Here is a 17,430-nt window from a genome sequence, read left to right as displayed (position 1 = left end):
TTTGTTGAAGCACCTTTGGCACCAATTACAGCCTCAAGTCTTTTTGAGTATGATACTACAAGCTTGGCACACCTATTTTTGGGCAGTTTCTCCCATTCTTCTTTGCAGGACTTCTCAAGCTCCATCAGGTGGGATGGGGAGCATCGGTGCACAGACATTTTCAGATCTCTCCAGAGATGTTCATTCGGGTTCATGTCTGGGCTCTGGCTGGGCCACACAAGGACATTCACAGAGTTGTCCCGTAGCCACTCCTTTGTTATCTTGGCTGTGTGCTTAGGGTCGTTGTCCTGTTGGAAGATGAACCTTCGCCCCAGTCTGAGGTCCAGAGCGCTCTGGAGCAGGTTTTCATCAAGGATGTCTCTGTACATTGCTGCATTCATCTTTCCCTCAATCCTGACTAGTCTCCCAGTTCCTGCCGCTGAAAAACATCCCCACAGCATGATGCTGCCACCACCATGCTTCACTGTAGGGATGGTATTGGCCAGGTGATGAGCGGTGCCTGGTTTCCTCCAGGCATGATGCTTGCCATTCAGGCCAAAGAGTTCAATCTTTGTTTCTCATGGTCTGAGAGTCCTTCAGGTGCCTTTTGGCAAACTCCAGGTGGGCAGTCATGTGCCTTTTACTGAGGAGTGGCTTCCGTCTGGCCACTCTACTATACAGGCCTGATTGGTGGAGTGCTGCAGAGATGGTTGTTCTTCTGGAAGTTTCTCCTCTCTCCACAGAGAAAGGCCGGAGCTCTGTCAGAGTGACCATCGGGTTCTTGGTCACCTCCCTGACTAAGGCCCTTCTTTCCCGATCGCTCAGTTTGGCCAGGCGGCCAGCTCTAGGAAGAGGCCTGGTGGTTCCAAACTTCTTCCATTTACAGATGATGGAGGCCACTGTGCTCATTGGGACCTTCAATGCTGCAGAAATGTTTCTGTACCCTTCCCCAGATCTGTGCCTCGATACAATCCTGTCTTGGATGTCTACAGACAATTCCTTGGACTTCATGGCTTGGTTTGTGCTCTGACATGCACTGTTAACTGTGGGACCTTATATAGTCCAAATCATGTCCAGTCAACTGAATTTACCACAGGTGGACTCCAATCAAGTTGTAGAAACATCTCAAGGATGATCAGTGGAAACAGGATGCACCTGAGCTCAATTTTGAGTGTCATGGCAAAGGCTGTGAATACTTATGTACATGTGATTTTTTTCATTTTTTATTTTTAATACATTTGCAAAGATTTCAAACAAACTTATTTCACGTTGTCATTATGGGGTATTGTTTGTAGAATTTTGAGGAAAATAATGAATTTAATCAATTTTGGAATAAGGCTGTAACATAACAAAATGTGGAAAAAGTGAAGCGCTGTGAATACTTTCCGGATGCACTGTATTACAACTTTTTATCGTATATTTCAAGGTAACTACCCGTTAACCAATTCAAGTTTTTTTTACTGTTCATTTGTACAGTCTTTTACTGTTACATTTTGTTTTTTACAGTGTATGGTGTGAAACTATATCGCTGTACAGCGACCAACTATTAGGCCACAGCACACTTAAGCCTGATTTATACTATGGAAGAAGCCGAACTTTTTTTTCTCATGGTGAACTAAAGCACCCTAGGCAAACAAAGCCGGCATTGCCACGCTGTCTTTGAGGAGTTTGTGTTGTGAGTCATAAAAAAAGTATACTTCCTAACAATTCCTGAGAGACGGGCTTCAGAGTTATAAATTTTAACGACAGTAACCTATGTAACAACTCACATATGCACACACAGTTGTAAATAAAAAACATCACGTCCAAACCCCACCCACGATTAGTTTTAACCAATCATCAATGCTCTTCGACCAGCCGAGTTCTCCTAGGTTAAGAATTTCAGAGATTTACATGAACAGGAGAAATATCACCAAACCAACACTTTGGTAGTACAAAAACGTCACTGCATTTCGTCATTATTTGTAGGCGAACTAAGCGAAGACTGTTTGCCATTAAGTATAAATTAGCCTTTAAGGACAAGTTCTTGTTTGATGTTCTTGTGCATGGATTGACGGTCTCAGATGCAGAGGCAACTGAGATACGTCCTCCACCACCCAGATTGAGGCGAGTCACTATGCCACCACGAGGACTTAAGAGCGCATTGGGTATTGGGCATTCCAAATTGGGGAGAAAAGAAATATTGTGACTATTCACAATATTACATAGCCATTTGTACCTTATTGCTTTAAAGTATTGTACCCACTTGACAAGCAAAATGGGTGCTTATCATGGCTCATTTTAAGAGCAGAGACCCAACTTGTATTTGCCACAGTGGGAAGGAATTCCTCTGGGAACGTCACTTTCTTTAAAAACCCATGACGGTATGAGAGGTGGTGGTATGCAGCTACTTCAAATAATCTGTTTCAGAGGGACATGTTCCAGACCTGCACCAAAGGTTGGGGGGCTGTGGGTCCGTTAATGACCGTAGTATGATGTCTTATCATTTGCGTGAAACCCTTTAATTTTCTCCTCCATGCAGAGCCTTCTGAGCGCTCTAAAAAACTCAGATTTTACAGTTCTGTTTGCAGAATAAAGACAAAATTAGAGATTAGAGAACACTGGGTATTTTGTTACACTCCTGTTCTTTAACCTTGAGAGAGAACTGAGCGGTTGTCAACTTTACATGCACACAAAACATCTGCCTGACCTTTGTTTACACTAAGACACGATACAGACGAAAACTGATTTTCTAGGGAAGTATGTGAAGTATGTTGCAGGTACCAGAGTGGATGATTAGGTTAATTTAAAAAGCATGTTTTTAAGTATTCAGTAGCTAAAACTACATCTAAAGACATGGGCTCTGTTCCAAAACCTAGTGAACTGCCTATACAGACTGAATATACACCGATCAGCCACAACATTAAAACCACCTGCCTGATATTGTGTAGGTTCCCCAAAACAGCCTGCAACTACGGTAACTCAGATAACCACTCAGAGCATTCTGAGATGCTATTCTTCTCACCACAATTGTACAGATCGATATTTGAGTTAATGTAGACTTTGTCAGTTTGAACCAGTCTGGCCATTTTCTGTTGACCTCTTTCATCAACAAGGCATTTCCGTCCACAGAACTGCCGCTCACTGGATGTTTTTTGTTTTTGGCACCATTCTGAGTAAATTCTAGAGACTGTCATGTGTGAAAATCCCAGGAGATCAGCAGTTACAGAAATACTCAAACCAGCCCGTCTGGCTCCAACAATCATCCATGCGATTATCTAATCAGCCAACTGAGTGGCAGCAGTGCAGTGCATAAAATCATGCAGATACGGGATAGGAGCTTCAGTTAAGGTTCACATCAACCATCAGAATGGGGAAAAAACTTGATCTCAGTGATATGGACCGTGGCATGATTGTTGGTGCCAGACGGGCTGGTTTGAGTATTTATGTAACTGCTGATCTCCTGGGATTTTCATACACAACAGTCTCTAGAATTTACTCTGAATAGTGCCAAAAACAAAAAACATCCAGTGAGCGTCAGTTCTGTGGACGGAGATGCCTTGTTGATGAGAGAGGTCAACAGAGAATGGCCAGACTGGTTTGAACTGACAAAGTCTACGGTAACTCAGATAACCGCTCTGTACAATTGTGGTGAGAAGAATAGCACCTCAGAATGTTATTCTGAGATGCGGCTTGGCGCTGTTTTGGCGGCACGAGGGGGACATACACAATATCAGGCAGGTGGTTTTAATGTTGTGGCTGATCGGTGTAGAACACAGACAGTATATAGTGCATCATAGGCATGCTCTTTACACGATGACCATGTAAGAAACCCTGATAGCACACGTACATCACACAGACATCTATTTGATGTTGTGTTTACATCTGGAAGATGCATTTTTTTAGGTTGTTTGCTCATTTGCAATATGTTACATTTATATGATATTTCCTCTCGGATGTCAATAAGACATTTATGATTTAGAATGTTTGTAAATCTGATCTTTTTAATGTGTGTAGCCGAATTTAATTAGTCGTGATGCTTTCCAGATGAGACACTCTAAAAAAGACATCTCTGAGATGTACTGTATGTGTGCAATCTGGGAACTTTCTTTTGGCTGAATTCCAAGGCAGCATCACATGTATCCTTTGCGGAAAAAACAACAGCAAAACGCTTTGAGACAAAATCCAAAACTCTATCCAAGATGGTGAACGTAGTAAGTGATATGTTGATAGGCTTCTTATTATTCATTTGATTGTGATAAGTATTGATAAACAGTGCAAACTTATTAAAAATAGAGTATTTTGCCCAATTATTGTGTGTGCTATGTATTTTTTATGCTTATTAATGTATCGCTTTGTTAGCTTAGCAACATGATAACATCAAACTCCATTGAAATCAATTGCAATTCAAGTCATTTTAATTTGTAAAGTGCTTTTCACAACAGACATCGTTTCAATGCAGCTATGCAGGAAATTATGCTAGAACAGAAAATATAGCTATAATGTCTTAGTCATCATGGTGCGATTTGATAAAAATGTGTTTGTAGATTGTGCCTTAATAAGTACATAATAGTTGTATTTAGACCCCCAGTGAGCAGGCTAGAGGCAAACTTGGAAAGAAACAAAAAACTCGATAAGATGTTGGTTAATGCAGAAAAATAACCATGGGATAATCAAGGCTCACTTTGGTAGCCAGTACCCGAGCTTCCTCAGTCACTTATGAGGTTACATTTGAGTTAAGATGCTACTTTCTAAAGCAGCTGCCTAAGTTGGCAGTAGACAGCAAGGCAGCTCACTAGTTTTTTGGAACAGAGCTGTCTAAAAGAAGAGACATTATGCTACCATTCAGGTTAATGTTCCAGAGAAGAGATGAGCCAGTGGTTTATAAGTAATTAAAAGTAAGGCTTTGTGCATTTTCACATAAAATACATCCATCATTCTCTTCAATCAACTTGTGTCTTACAATACTACACAAAGTCTAGCAGCAATTTTATCAGCAAACATAACAGCAAAATCTATCCTTCAACACAGAAGAAAAGTTACGAGCTTGTTTTTAAGAATACCCTCTCTTTATATCTCCCAGGGCTTTTTTGAGAGAGAGATCCTGCTGTGTTTCTTAAAAAGCACTTTCACACTCTGAGCACATTTGCATACAAAGTGAAGAAAGAAACAACACAATTCACTCTAATCGCCTGCTCTTTCTCACTGGTGTTAATGCAGAACCTCAGGGGTTCCACAAATCCCCTTGTGAAACATTCACTGTTTTAGCATCGCACTCAATAGACTCATTTTCAATTGACTGCCAGCATCTGCCATCCACAAACAAGCTACTGCCTGTAACTCTATCACACTACCAGAATATTTGGTTCCGAGTCAATGAAAGATGCAATATGATTGCTGCAGTTGACTTTTCACCATGCAGGTCCTTTTCTCAAAATATATCTGATTTAGTGTCCTTTCAAAGGGATAGCTGTGTTGCAGTTGTTTTTCATTATTAAAGGAATAGTTCACCCAAAAATGAAAATTCTCTCATCATTTACTCGCCCTTATGCCATCCCAGATGTCTGTGACGTTCTTTCTCCAGCAGAACACAAATCAAGATTTTTTGAAGAATTTTTAGCTCTTTTGGTCCATACAATGCAAGTGAATGTTGACCAAAACTTTGAAGCTCCAAAAATCACACAAGTCAGCATAAAAGTACAACCCCAATTCCACAAAAGTTGGGATAGTATGAAAAATGCTAATAAAAACAAAGAGTGATTTGTAAATTATATTCACCCTTTGCTATTTTGAAAGCACTACAGCTACACATTATATGATGTTTTACCTTGTGAATTCATTGTTTTTTTTTTTTGTTTTTTTGAAAATGTACAGTAATTTCAAATCAGTTGATTGCAACACGCTCCAAAAAAGTTGAGACAGGGGCAATTTAAGATTAATAACAATTTGACGAGTTAAAATAACAAGGCGGTGTGAAACAGGAGATGTTAAACAGGTGAGACAATCGTGTTATAGTATATAAGGAGCCTCCAAAAACAACCTAGTCCTTCAAGAGAAAGGATTGTTCAAACTTGTCAATTTGCCAACAGATGCTTCAGCAAATAATCCAGCACTTTGAGAACAATGTTCCCCAAAGACAAATTGGAAGGATTTTGGGCAATTCACCCTCTACAGTGCACAATATACTTAAAAGATTCAAGGAATCTGGTCAAATCTCAGTGCGTAAAGGGCAAGACGGAAAAAATTTATGAATGTGCATGATCTGTCTTAAAAAACATCATTCATCTGTAATGGATATCATGAACATGGGCTTGGGATTACTTTAGTAAACCTTTGTTAGTCAACACCATTCGCCGTTGCATCCACAGATGCAAGTTAAGACTTTACTATGCAAAGCAGAAGCCCTACATCAACACTGTCCAGAAGCGCTGCTGACTTCTCTGGTCTCGGTCTCATCTTAGATGGAAAGTAGAACAGTGGAACTGTGTTTTTTGGTCTGAAGAGTCCACATTTCAAAAAGTTTTTGAAAAACACAGCCATCGTGTTATCCGGGCAAAGAAGAAAATTATCATCCAAGTTGTTATTAGCGTCAGGTCCAAAAGCCAGTCTCTGTATGGGTCAGGGATGTGTCAGTGCCCATGGCATGAGTAAATCGCACATCTGTGAGAACACCATTAATGCAGACAGATATGTAAAAATTTTGGAGCAACATATACTGCCATCCAGCACCATCTTTACCAGGGACGTCCCTGCATTTTCCAGCAGGACAACTTCAAACCACATACTCCTGCATTACAAGTGCATGGCTGTGTGGGCAGAGAGTGTGGGTGCTAGACTGGCCTGCCTACAGTCCTGACCTGTCTCCAATTGAGAATGTGTGGTGCATTATGAAGCACACCATATGGCAACAAAGACCCCGTACCATTGTGCAGCTAAAGATCTACATAATGGATGAATGGGGGAAAATTCCACTTTCTAAACTTAAACTTGTCTCTTCAGTGCCCAAATGCTTAATAAGTGTTAACAGAACAAATGGTGATGTTTCACAGTGGAAAAAATTCTACTGTCTGAACTTTTTTAAAAGCGTGTTGTAATCATCTACTTTAAAATTACTGTACATTAAAAAAAACATTCACAGGTTAAAACATCATATAATATTTAGCTGTAGTGCTTTCAATATAGCAAAGGGTGAATATAATTTACAAATCACTAATTTTTGTTTTTATTAGCATTTTTCATACTGTTCCAACTTTTTCGGAATTGGGGTTGTAATCCATAGGAATCCAGTGGTTAGAGTAATGTCTCTAGAAGCGATTTGAAAGGTGTGGGTGAGAAACAGATCAATATTTAAGTAAATTTTTACTAAAAAATTTCCTCCCTGCTCAGTCAAGCTGCACATTACCCTTACAAAAAAACATGCAAATGAGCTTTTGATTCACTGCAAATGTTTGCCAGAAGTTTGCAGCTCTTCATCGGTAATGGTGAACCTTTGAAAACAATGGACAATTTGCCACAAAGCTCATTTGCATGTGAAAATTATCAGTGGCAAATTTGTGGCAAGTTTGCCATGAACTCTCGATTTTCGTAAGGGTAATGGTGTGTTCCAATCGACCGTTAGGGTCCTCCGAAGTGGAATTGACACGATATTCAGCCATCTTAAGGGAGATTCCAATTCAAAAAGAGCGTTTATGTTCAGTTGGAAGGGCACTGCAAACAACATAGGGAATAAGTGTACATTGATACATCACTTCACAGGAAGTGGAGAGGGAAATTTACCCACCAGTCATTGCGAACCAGAAAGTACTGATGTAGTGTGGCTAAAATAAATGCTAAAATAAAATAAATGAACGGAGTTTGAGATGCTGTTGTTTTAATTAAGCTTAATTTACCTCAGGTGTGCTTTCAATGCAGTTGTACTCGAATGCAAAGCGCACAAGATGCAACCGTTACATCCATTATCATGAAAATTGGTCATATAACAGTTAAAATGACACACATATTATAAAATAACCACATAACATTTATTTTTTATATTATTTTAACTTACGGGTTACCAGTCTAGAGAAATATATCAATTTAAATATATAACAATACATTTTTATAAGTATGCACGTGGATATATTATATAAATTTATATATATGGATGTAAGGTTATTTATTGTACATTTATATGTATTTACAAGACTATATCGTCATCTTACTTGAACCCCGTGATCAGCGTGATTCAAGGGTTGTTCGTATTTGATGACATTGCAGGGTATTTCAAATGAACACTTTTTGTCAAGTGAAGTGAACTTCAACAGATATCCCATGCTCAGTGAGTAGGGAGCAGTGAACACTGTGCAGGGACCCTGTGGATTGGAACGCACCTTAACTTTCACATTCACATTCTTCTCCTTCTGTATTTGGTGATTCACATTCTTTGTGCATATCGCCCCCTACTGGGCAGGAAGAAGAATTTCAAGAACAAATTGACTTAAATATTGACTTATAACGTGTATAAAAACACTTATAATTTCACTTCAGAAGGTATGGATTTAACCACTGGAGTCACATGGATTACTTTTATTCCACCTTTATGTGATTTGTGGAGTGTCAAAATTTTGGCACTTATTCACTTGTATTGTATGGACCTACAGAGCTGAGATATTCTTCTAATTTGTGTGCAGAAGAAAGAAAGCCACACACATATGGGATGGCATGAGAGTGAGTAAAAGATGAGAGAATTTACATTTTTGGGTGAACTAATCCTTTAATCATGACAAATAACAATAATTTGAATATTGACTTTATTACTGTATATTATAGGCCTATATAGGTTACATTTTTATTTCAAGTTGTCTTTTAAGGCCTTATGGAGTATATTTCTTTTACTCTCGATTACATAAACTTCTTGGAGAATTCACTAAAAAACTTACCATGCACTTCTATATTTCAAAATTACAAACTAAATCTTAAAGATCAACAAATGAATGGCCAATATAACATTGCTCAATTAATTCACTATGCCTTCTTGTTCTTTCAAAAGCTTTGTGTGTAAAGTCAAGCTGCATGTACAGTTATAAAGCCCTGCTGTGCTCAGTCACCCTTCTGAACACCACCAAAGGGAGCACATGGACGCCACCTCGGTGTTGGGCTAACAGAGCAGCAGAGCTCAATACCTCGGCTACCTGGGTTACATGCTCCTCTCTCCATGTCTCTGCTTCACAATTAGTCTGCTGGGCTCCCTGGATAAAGGGGCTCACTGGGTCCTCAAATTCCTCCACAGAAAAGTCTATATCAGCTAGAACAATGGCAAACCTAATCTTGGGATGCATCTTCCTCTGCTAATTGGTCCAACAGAATGGGGGAACATTTTGAGTATATGCAAAACTGTGATTGTTGTTTATATGGTACAGATTTCATATAGTTTTATTTGAATTTGTCACTTTGGGACAAATGGATACAACTGGTAGTAGAGCACAATAAAATCTGTTATGTTTGTGCTACCCTAAAGTCTTAGTATGTTTTCTAAAAGCTGTCTTTAAAGATCAAACTTTATCAGAATGAAGCCTAAATGGGGTAGTGTGCTACTTTACCATTATATCTGGGTACACATTTCAATAACCCTCAATGGATCTACTTACATTTTTTAAAGCTACCCTTTTAATATTGCCATGCTGACTTTATGCAAGTAAACTTGCAACTGGCATAAGCCCAAAGTATATTTCAGTTAGACGCAGACGCTCATCAGCAGAGTGCACGAGCACTGAACGCGTACAGCCAGATTTTTTTAACCGCGCATCTCTGAACATGCAGAATGCGCATGCGCCTTGAATAATTTGCACTGATTAGTGGGTTCACAAGGGGGCAGCACTCACAGTTGAGCGGTTGTTTTCACAAAGAAGTGCAAGAAGATGTAATCACGCTAAACAACAGGAGACGAAGTTGGAAACAACAACAGTGGTTGTGCACATCAAGAGCACGGGAGTGAGCAGGTCAGGAGATCCCTGCCTTTGTAGAACTCGAAGGAATATAAAGACATCTTTATGGGTCTAAATTCCAGAAGAGAAACAATCCAGTAACTCGTAGCAGTAATAGTGTGCATGCGCCAACCGCCTGTGTATGCGTGCACAGTCAAATGGAGTATACTTTGAAAGGCTAATTGTTCACGTCAAAACCGAGGTATACTTTGGGCTTAAATCTCAGCCTCAGACAGCACCTACAGTGCATCCGGAAAGTATTCACAGCGCTTCACTTTTCCCACATTTTGTTATGTTACAGCCTTATTCCAAAATGGATTAAATTCATTATTTTCCTCAATTCTACAAACAATACCCCATAATGACAACGTGAAACAAGTTTGTTTGAAATCTTTGCAAATTTATTAAAAATAAAAAACGGAAAAAAAAAAAAAAAAAAAAATCACATGTACATAAGTATTCACAGCCTTTGCTCAATACTTTGTTGAAGCACCTTTGGCATCAATTACAGCCTCAAGTCTTTGAGTATGATGCTATAAGCTTGGCATACCTATTTCTGGGCAGTTTATCCCATTCTTCTTTGCAGGACCTCTCAAGCTCCATCAGGTTGGATGGGGAGAATCGGTGCACAGCCATTTTCAGATCTCTCCAGAGATGTTCAATCAGGTTCAAGTCTGGGCTTTGGCTGGGCCTCTCAAGGACATTCACAGAATTGTCCCGTAGCCACTCCTTTGTTATCTTGGCTGTGTGCTTAGGGTCGTTGTCCTGTTGGAAGATGAACCGTCGCCCCAGTCTGAGGTCCAGAGCACTCTGGAGCAGGTTTTCATCAAGGATGTCTCTGTACATTGCTGCATTCATCTTTCCCTCAATCCTGACTAGTCTCCCAGTTCCTGCCGCTGAAAAACATCCCCACAGCATGATGCTGCCACCACTATGCTTCACTGTAGGGATGGTATTGGCCAGGTGATGAGCGGTGCCTGGTTTCCTCCAGACATGACGCTTGCCATTCAGGCCAAAGAGTTCAATCTTTGTTTCATCAGACCAGCGAATTTTGTTTCTCATGGTCTGAGAGTCCTCCAGGCGGGCTGTCATGTGCCTTTTACTGAGGAGTGGCTTCCGTCTGGCCATTCTACCATACAGGCCTGTTTGGTGGAGTGCTGCAGAGATGGTTGTTCTTCTGGAAGTTTCTCCTCTCTCCACAGAGAAATGCTGGAGCTCTGTCAGAGTGACCATCGGGTTCTTGGTCACCTCCCTTACTAAGGCCCTTCTCCCCCGATCGCTCAGTTTGGCCGGGCGGCCAGCTCTAGGAAGAGGCCTGGTGGTTCCAAACTTCTTCCATTTACAGATGATGGAGGCCACTGTGCTCATTGGGACCTTCAATGCTGTAGAAATTTTTCTGTACCCTTCCCTAGATCTGTGCCTCAATACAATCCTGTCTCGGAGGTCTACAGACAATTCCTTGGACTTCATGGCTTGGTTTGTGCTCTGACATGCACTGTTAACTGTGGGACCTTATATAGACAGGTGTGTGCCTTTCCAAATCATGTCCAATAAACTGAATTTATCACAGGTGGACTCCAATCAAGTTGTAGAAACATCTCAAGGATGATCAGTGGAAACAGGATGCACCTGAGCTCAATTTTGAGTGTCATGGCAAAGGCTATGAATACTTATGTACGTGATTTTTTTCGTTTTTTATTTTTAATAAATTTGCAAAGATTTCAAACAAACTTGTTTCACGTTGTCATTATGGGGTATTGTTTGTAGAATTTTGAGGAAAATAATGAATTTAATCCATTTTGGAATAAGGCTGTAACATAACAAAATGTGGAAAAAGTGAAGCGCTGTGAATACTTTCCGGATGCACTGTACAGAAGGCCCACAGTCCGTTCACTTTCTATCTGATGAATAGTGCACAGAAGCCTAGAAAGACTTGACAAAAGCACATGCTGGAATCAGATCGCTTGAATTAATATGCAACATCTAGGAGTTGGGGTGCCCAGGTTTTTATAAGTCTGACAAATTGTGCCATTATTTGAGTATTTTTCCATACCAGTCTATCATCTAGTTTTAAACTATTTCAGAGAAATTGCATTTAAAAAAACAAAATGAACTGTGGTTGGTAGCTTCACATGTTGATCTAATGGTCTTTTCCTGTTCATAGCTGAAATGAATGCAAAGTGGATCAGACTTCATGTTGATGGTCAACGTCTGGCTAAGCGAGACTACAACTTGCCAAACCAACTCACTTTGACTATCACATGTAATCCACATAATGGAAAGACATGTACTGTATAGCTCATTTCAGGCAACATCTAATTATTCCTGATATTGCTATTTGGTGAAAGAATAAAAATACCAGGAATCAAGGGTTAGGGTCAAACTAACCCCCAATGACTGATAAAGTTGTGCAAGTGCACCTGACTATGAGGGGTGTTACACAAGCAGAGAGCATAATATTTATTTAGGCTGTTTGTCTTGAGCACATTTTATCTAGGTTTAGTTCACCATTCCCAAACTTCCCAGACTGGCTGGAAATATTTTATTCCCACAAGAACAGCATAACTGTGGATGACTGCATGTTCTCACTCAACAAGCTGCCATTTTCTCTATAGTTTTGTGATTTTTAAAAATTATATTTCTAAGTGTTTATCTCTCCTTATTTGCGATATTTCCAGAATAGATTGTACTTTTGTATATTTCTAGGAAGTTTCTTCTCACCTTTGTCAACTTTAGCTTGCTCATTGGTGTTTGTAAAGCCATATTCTCTGTAAAACTTCTTTGGAACAAAAAAATATTGTGAAAAGTGCTATACAGATAAACCTGAATTTAACTGAAAATGTGTCTCCTCAGGTTTATATACATCTAAAATGACTCTAATAGTGAGTAGAAAAAAAGATATACTGTCAACTTAAAATATATGTCTTATTGGAAAATATTATCTCTGTCTTTAGGATTTAGTACAATGAAAATATTAAAGCCAATTATTTACATTTTGCAAACAGCATGTTGTCTTTAAAATATCACATAGTAAATGGGTCTTTATACTTGAAAATATATAGCTGTCTTTATATTTTGGGATCATAAATCATCAAAAAGTTTGAAAACCCCTGGTCTAAAATGACCTCATACAAAATATTATTAACATGGAAACCATTTGGATAAATTTTTTGCAAACCAAACTGACTAAAAGACAACCAGCAGAAATCATAATTTTTTTTAATTGATGATCATTAACACTAGACTATTATATTAATATTCTTTCTTACAATATATGCAACTGAAACCAATACGACAAAGATTTCTCAGTTTATTCATTATAAACTTCATTAGCAAATGGCAGCTTATTGTTAGACAAAAAATAGGCCTCTTTATTATCTCTAGTAGCCTATTATTTTATGGTGTACAGTATATTGTTTTTTAATATATATATATATATATATATATATATATATATATATATATATATATATATATATATATATATATATAGGTTTTTAGGGTTAATCCCGGTGTGGATAAACTCACCTGTACCACTCGAGTCCTTTCTCATAGTTGCGATCAAAAAAGTGCGGCTCCGCTCCCACCGCGCGGATATCCGGATGGAGGCGCAGAAACTCCAGCAGTGCGCGCGTTCCTCCCTTCTTCACACCTATAATTATCGCTTGGGGCAACCTTTTTGTCTCGGACCCGTTCGGGGCACCTGTCACTCCAGAGTCCTCGTCATAAGTCACATCGCCCTTATTTTCCTCCCAGCCATCTCCTCTGCTATCAGCATCACTCTCGTTGTTTAATAAGTCCCTGGATTGGCTTTTGAGGAACACCTCTGGTTCTTCAGGTTGGTTGTGGAGAGCTCTGGGTGTCGGCATCCTCCTGCTCCGTTCATCCAGCATAAAAGTCGGTGTGATGGAGCAGTAACCCACGCAGCAGTAGAGCATGTACACCCACAGTGACAGCATTACGCACAACACAAAAAGTTTATTTTTCACCGGCGGAGAAGTGTGGCAAAGCGCACTATATTCCATAGGACTCTCCGGTGTATAGTACCAATGTCCAACAGGGCATATTGGCAAAGTTATTTGCTCCTCCGCATAAATCCCTGTAACATGCAGGCATCTCCGCAGTAGAGGAAAAAGAAGAGGATGAGTGCCCGGCAGATGCTGAATTCATTTCATTTTGGTGTCACTGACAGTGCTGGAGATGTAGAAAGTCATAGCTGTTACACTGGCACGAGCGCGTGTTTGCGCATCACTACATCGCCTCCCGCTGGTAACTGTATCATCTGGGTGAACCCGGGGCCTGCACAGTATTTAAATAAGAGGGGCGTGTGATTGGCAGCAGGATTGACCAATCAGAGCACATCTATTATACTCGCAATGCCCAAGCCCTTCGGCAACAAATGATTGAAACTTTGACTTTATTCGGGACATTTCATGCAAATATGTTATCTAATCAATGTTTCAAATTGATTTTAATTTAATTTACTTTAATACTAAAGAATGAAAAATCTACACTGTAGAAAGGGTTTGTCAGTTAATCTAAAATCTGCTTCAAATACTAAAAAAAAAAAAAAATAAATCTGTCTATTTTCAAGATTTCTGCATTTCAGCTGTATGACAAATTTCCATCACATCTGAGTAATTGTTAAATAGTGTACATAGGCTATTATGAATTCAAAATCGAAAGTATTTAATTAAAATGAATTAGGAATATGAACTTCTTAAGTTTTAAACAATACAGTTTAGTAAGTGGAAAAGCATATATTTAATTTTAATAATTTAAATTATAATTAAATTTAATAATTATAATATGCAAAGTCAAGCATATTTTAACACACATTTCAATTAATGTAATATTAAAAAAATATTTCAATAAAAAGTAATATTATTAACGTTGAAAAAATATATATTTTATATATTATTCATATTTATATTATTTTAATATTGTATTTATATGATAAAATAATATTTCAAATAATTTATTCAATTAATTTAATTAAACCATTTGCTTAAATCTTATATTTGTCGGGCCTGGGTAGCTCAGCGAGTATTGACCCTGACTACCACCTCTGGAGTCACGAGGGTCTCCTAAGCAACCAAATTGGCCCAGATGCTAGGGAAGGTAGAGTCACATGGGGTAACCTCCTCGTGGTCGCGATTAGTGGTTCTCGCTCTCAATGGGGCGCGTGGTAAGTTGTGCGTGGATCGCGAAGAGTAGCATGAAGCCTCCACATGCTGTGAGTCTCCGCGGTGTCATGCACAATGAGCCACATGATAAGATGTGCGGATTGACGGTCTCAGAAGTGGAGGCAACTGAGACTTGTCCTCAGGCACCCGGATTGAGACAAGTAACCGCGCCACCACAAGAACCTAGTAAGTAGTGGGAATTGGGCATTCCAAATTGAGAGAAAGGAGGATAAAAATAAACACATGTAAAAAAAAATCTTATATTTGTCTGGAATAATTTTTTAGCGATGATACAAATGTAACTAAATGAACTAGTTCAAGTAAAAAAAAAAAAAACATTTAATATGACTGACACTACCTGACTACATTAGGTTTCACCAACAAAGAATTTAGGGCTAAAATAATATTGTTTTTCTGATCAACAATGTAACTCCTTGATGTAACAATAAAGTTGCTCCTTGATGGAACAATTAAAAATTATAGGAATTTTATGTTTTCACTTTTCACAGATGTACTATACATAAAGGAATTTATTTTGGTTGTTGATTACAACATTGTGTGACAAGTGTTGTCTAATTTTTTCTTTATTTTTCGCATTAATAACAGAAAATAGAACAAAATGTAATTGAATTTGCGATCATTATAGGGTAAAAACATCAAAGAAAATTATAAGAATCATGAGCCCAGACTGCTGTTCCTCTGTCTTTAACAACATTTTACAAGGATGTAAACATAAACATGTCATTCTTGCCATTATTGCTTTGAAAACTACACTGGTAAATGCATCTCTAAAAGAAAGAAGAATATCCAGCTTTGCACATGTCTGTTTTCAAGGAAGTTCTCGACGTAGACTTTAAAGCAACATAAATCAATCATCCATGCAACGGGTTGTGCCATATAATGAACAACAGTTGTTTTCACTGGTGTCTCGTGGCATATTCACGATGCAGAATTGTGTAGGCACGAATCCAGCAGATGTTTGTAAAACTCCCGCTGCTTGTCTCTTGCTCGTGGCTGTAAACATGTCACAGTGGCACCAAACACTTAACATGAAAAAGATGCTGGGTGTAGATGATGTTATTCTAAGACATATGTTGAGTGGGGAGGCAAAGTTAAAAGAGACACATTTGAACTTGAGAACTGTGTGTGTGTGTTTGGCCTCAGGTCAGGGGCCCTGGACCTCTGTCACCTTTAGCATTCTACCAGATTATCAGGATTACACCAGAGCTGCCATGTCAATCAGAGCTTGAGCAGCACACAGCCACTGCCCATTAATCCCTTTATCTCATCTACCACACGGTGTGTATGTGTAGCCTATATCTATACTTCCTGCATGCACTAGTATCAGTAGTGAGACACATTTGCTTCCTGTCAGAGCATGCCCTCCACAAACAAAAAGCAACAAGACAAACAATTGCATGTGTTCTAAGCAAAAAGGTTTGCCTCTTCAAAGCTAGATTTATATTAAGTTAACTTACAATCAGTTATGGAAGAGAATGTTGGTGCATTGGGTGACTTTGTTGATATCTTACCTTATCTTATCTTATCTTATTTCACGCTCTGAGTAAGATCAAGACAAATTTACAATAAAATACTTAATTTGTTGCATGTTCCACTAAATCTACAGGAAATGCAACTTTTGGCTTTATGAAATATAATTTTATGCATTCAACAAAGCATGGTTCTTAACTGGTTTTGCTTCAAGGCCCAGATTGGAGATCATTGAGCATTAAGTGGTGACCCAACACAGTACCACAGTTGTTTATAAAAAACAACAAACAAAACAACAACAACAACAACAACAACAACAAACATGCCCAATCAAACATTAAAATGTATTAATATTACAATGAATTGCATAGGCCCAAAAATATGCAAAATTATTAACATAGCATATACTGAATAGGAAAATGGTTAATTTTGGTTTCCAAATGAAATTGTCACTTCTGATGGTTTAATGTTCAGCCAATAATTAACTGCATTAAAAAAAAATAAAAAAATAAACTTTGAAGAAAAAGAAATAGCTGAACAGCTGAAATGCTTCTTCGGTTTGCGTCGGAGTTCTGTTAATGTTATTTTGTAATTAATGACTGTCGGACTGCTCATTATCCAGCTCATTAAAAGACTACTTGCCAAATAAATAAATAAATGTACATGAAACTTAGATAGAGTTGAAATGATTGTATTAGCTTGTAGAGCACTGATTCATGAGATATGGGACAAAACATGTTTAAAATCATAGTTTTTTTTATTTATTATTTTTTTTTTTAATACTAAATCACTTTAAAATGGATATATTAGACAAAGGTTAACAGCTAATGAAC

At 38.5% G+C, this 17,430-nt stretch overlaps 1 protein-coding gene across 1 annotated transcript in view; it reads right to left on the bottom strand.

Moving 5' to 3' along the window:
- Nucleotides 1–14,173, bottom strand: part of LOC127450648 (heparan sulfate glucosamine 3-O-sulfotransferase 3B1-like) — a 35,545-nt gene extending 21,372 nt beyond the window's left edge. Inside the window, exon 1 of the mRNA XM_051714918.1 lies at nucleotides 13,449–14,173. Coding sequence (XP_051570878.1) covers nucleotides 13,449–13,945 — 497 coding nt within the window. The 5' untranslated portion in view covers nucleotides 13,946–14,173. The remainder of the gene's footprint in view (nucleotides 1–13,448) is intronic.
- Nucleotides 14,174–17,430: the final 3,257 nt, after the last annotated feature.

Source organism: Myxocyprinus asiaticus, chromosome 13 (genome assembly GCF_019703515.2).
Source record: "Myxocyprinus asiaticus isolate MX2 ecotype Aquarium Trade chromosome 13, UBuf_Myxa_2, whole genome shotgun sequence".
Taxonomy (NCBI): domain Eukaryota; kingdom Metazoa; phylum Chordata; class Actinopteri; order Cypriniformes; family Catostomidae; genus Myxocyprinus; species Myxocyprinus asiaticus.
Note: the sequence above shows the minus strand (reverse complement) of the source record. Positions and strands in the feature narration are given on the sequence as shown.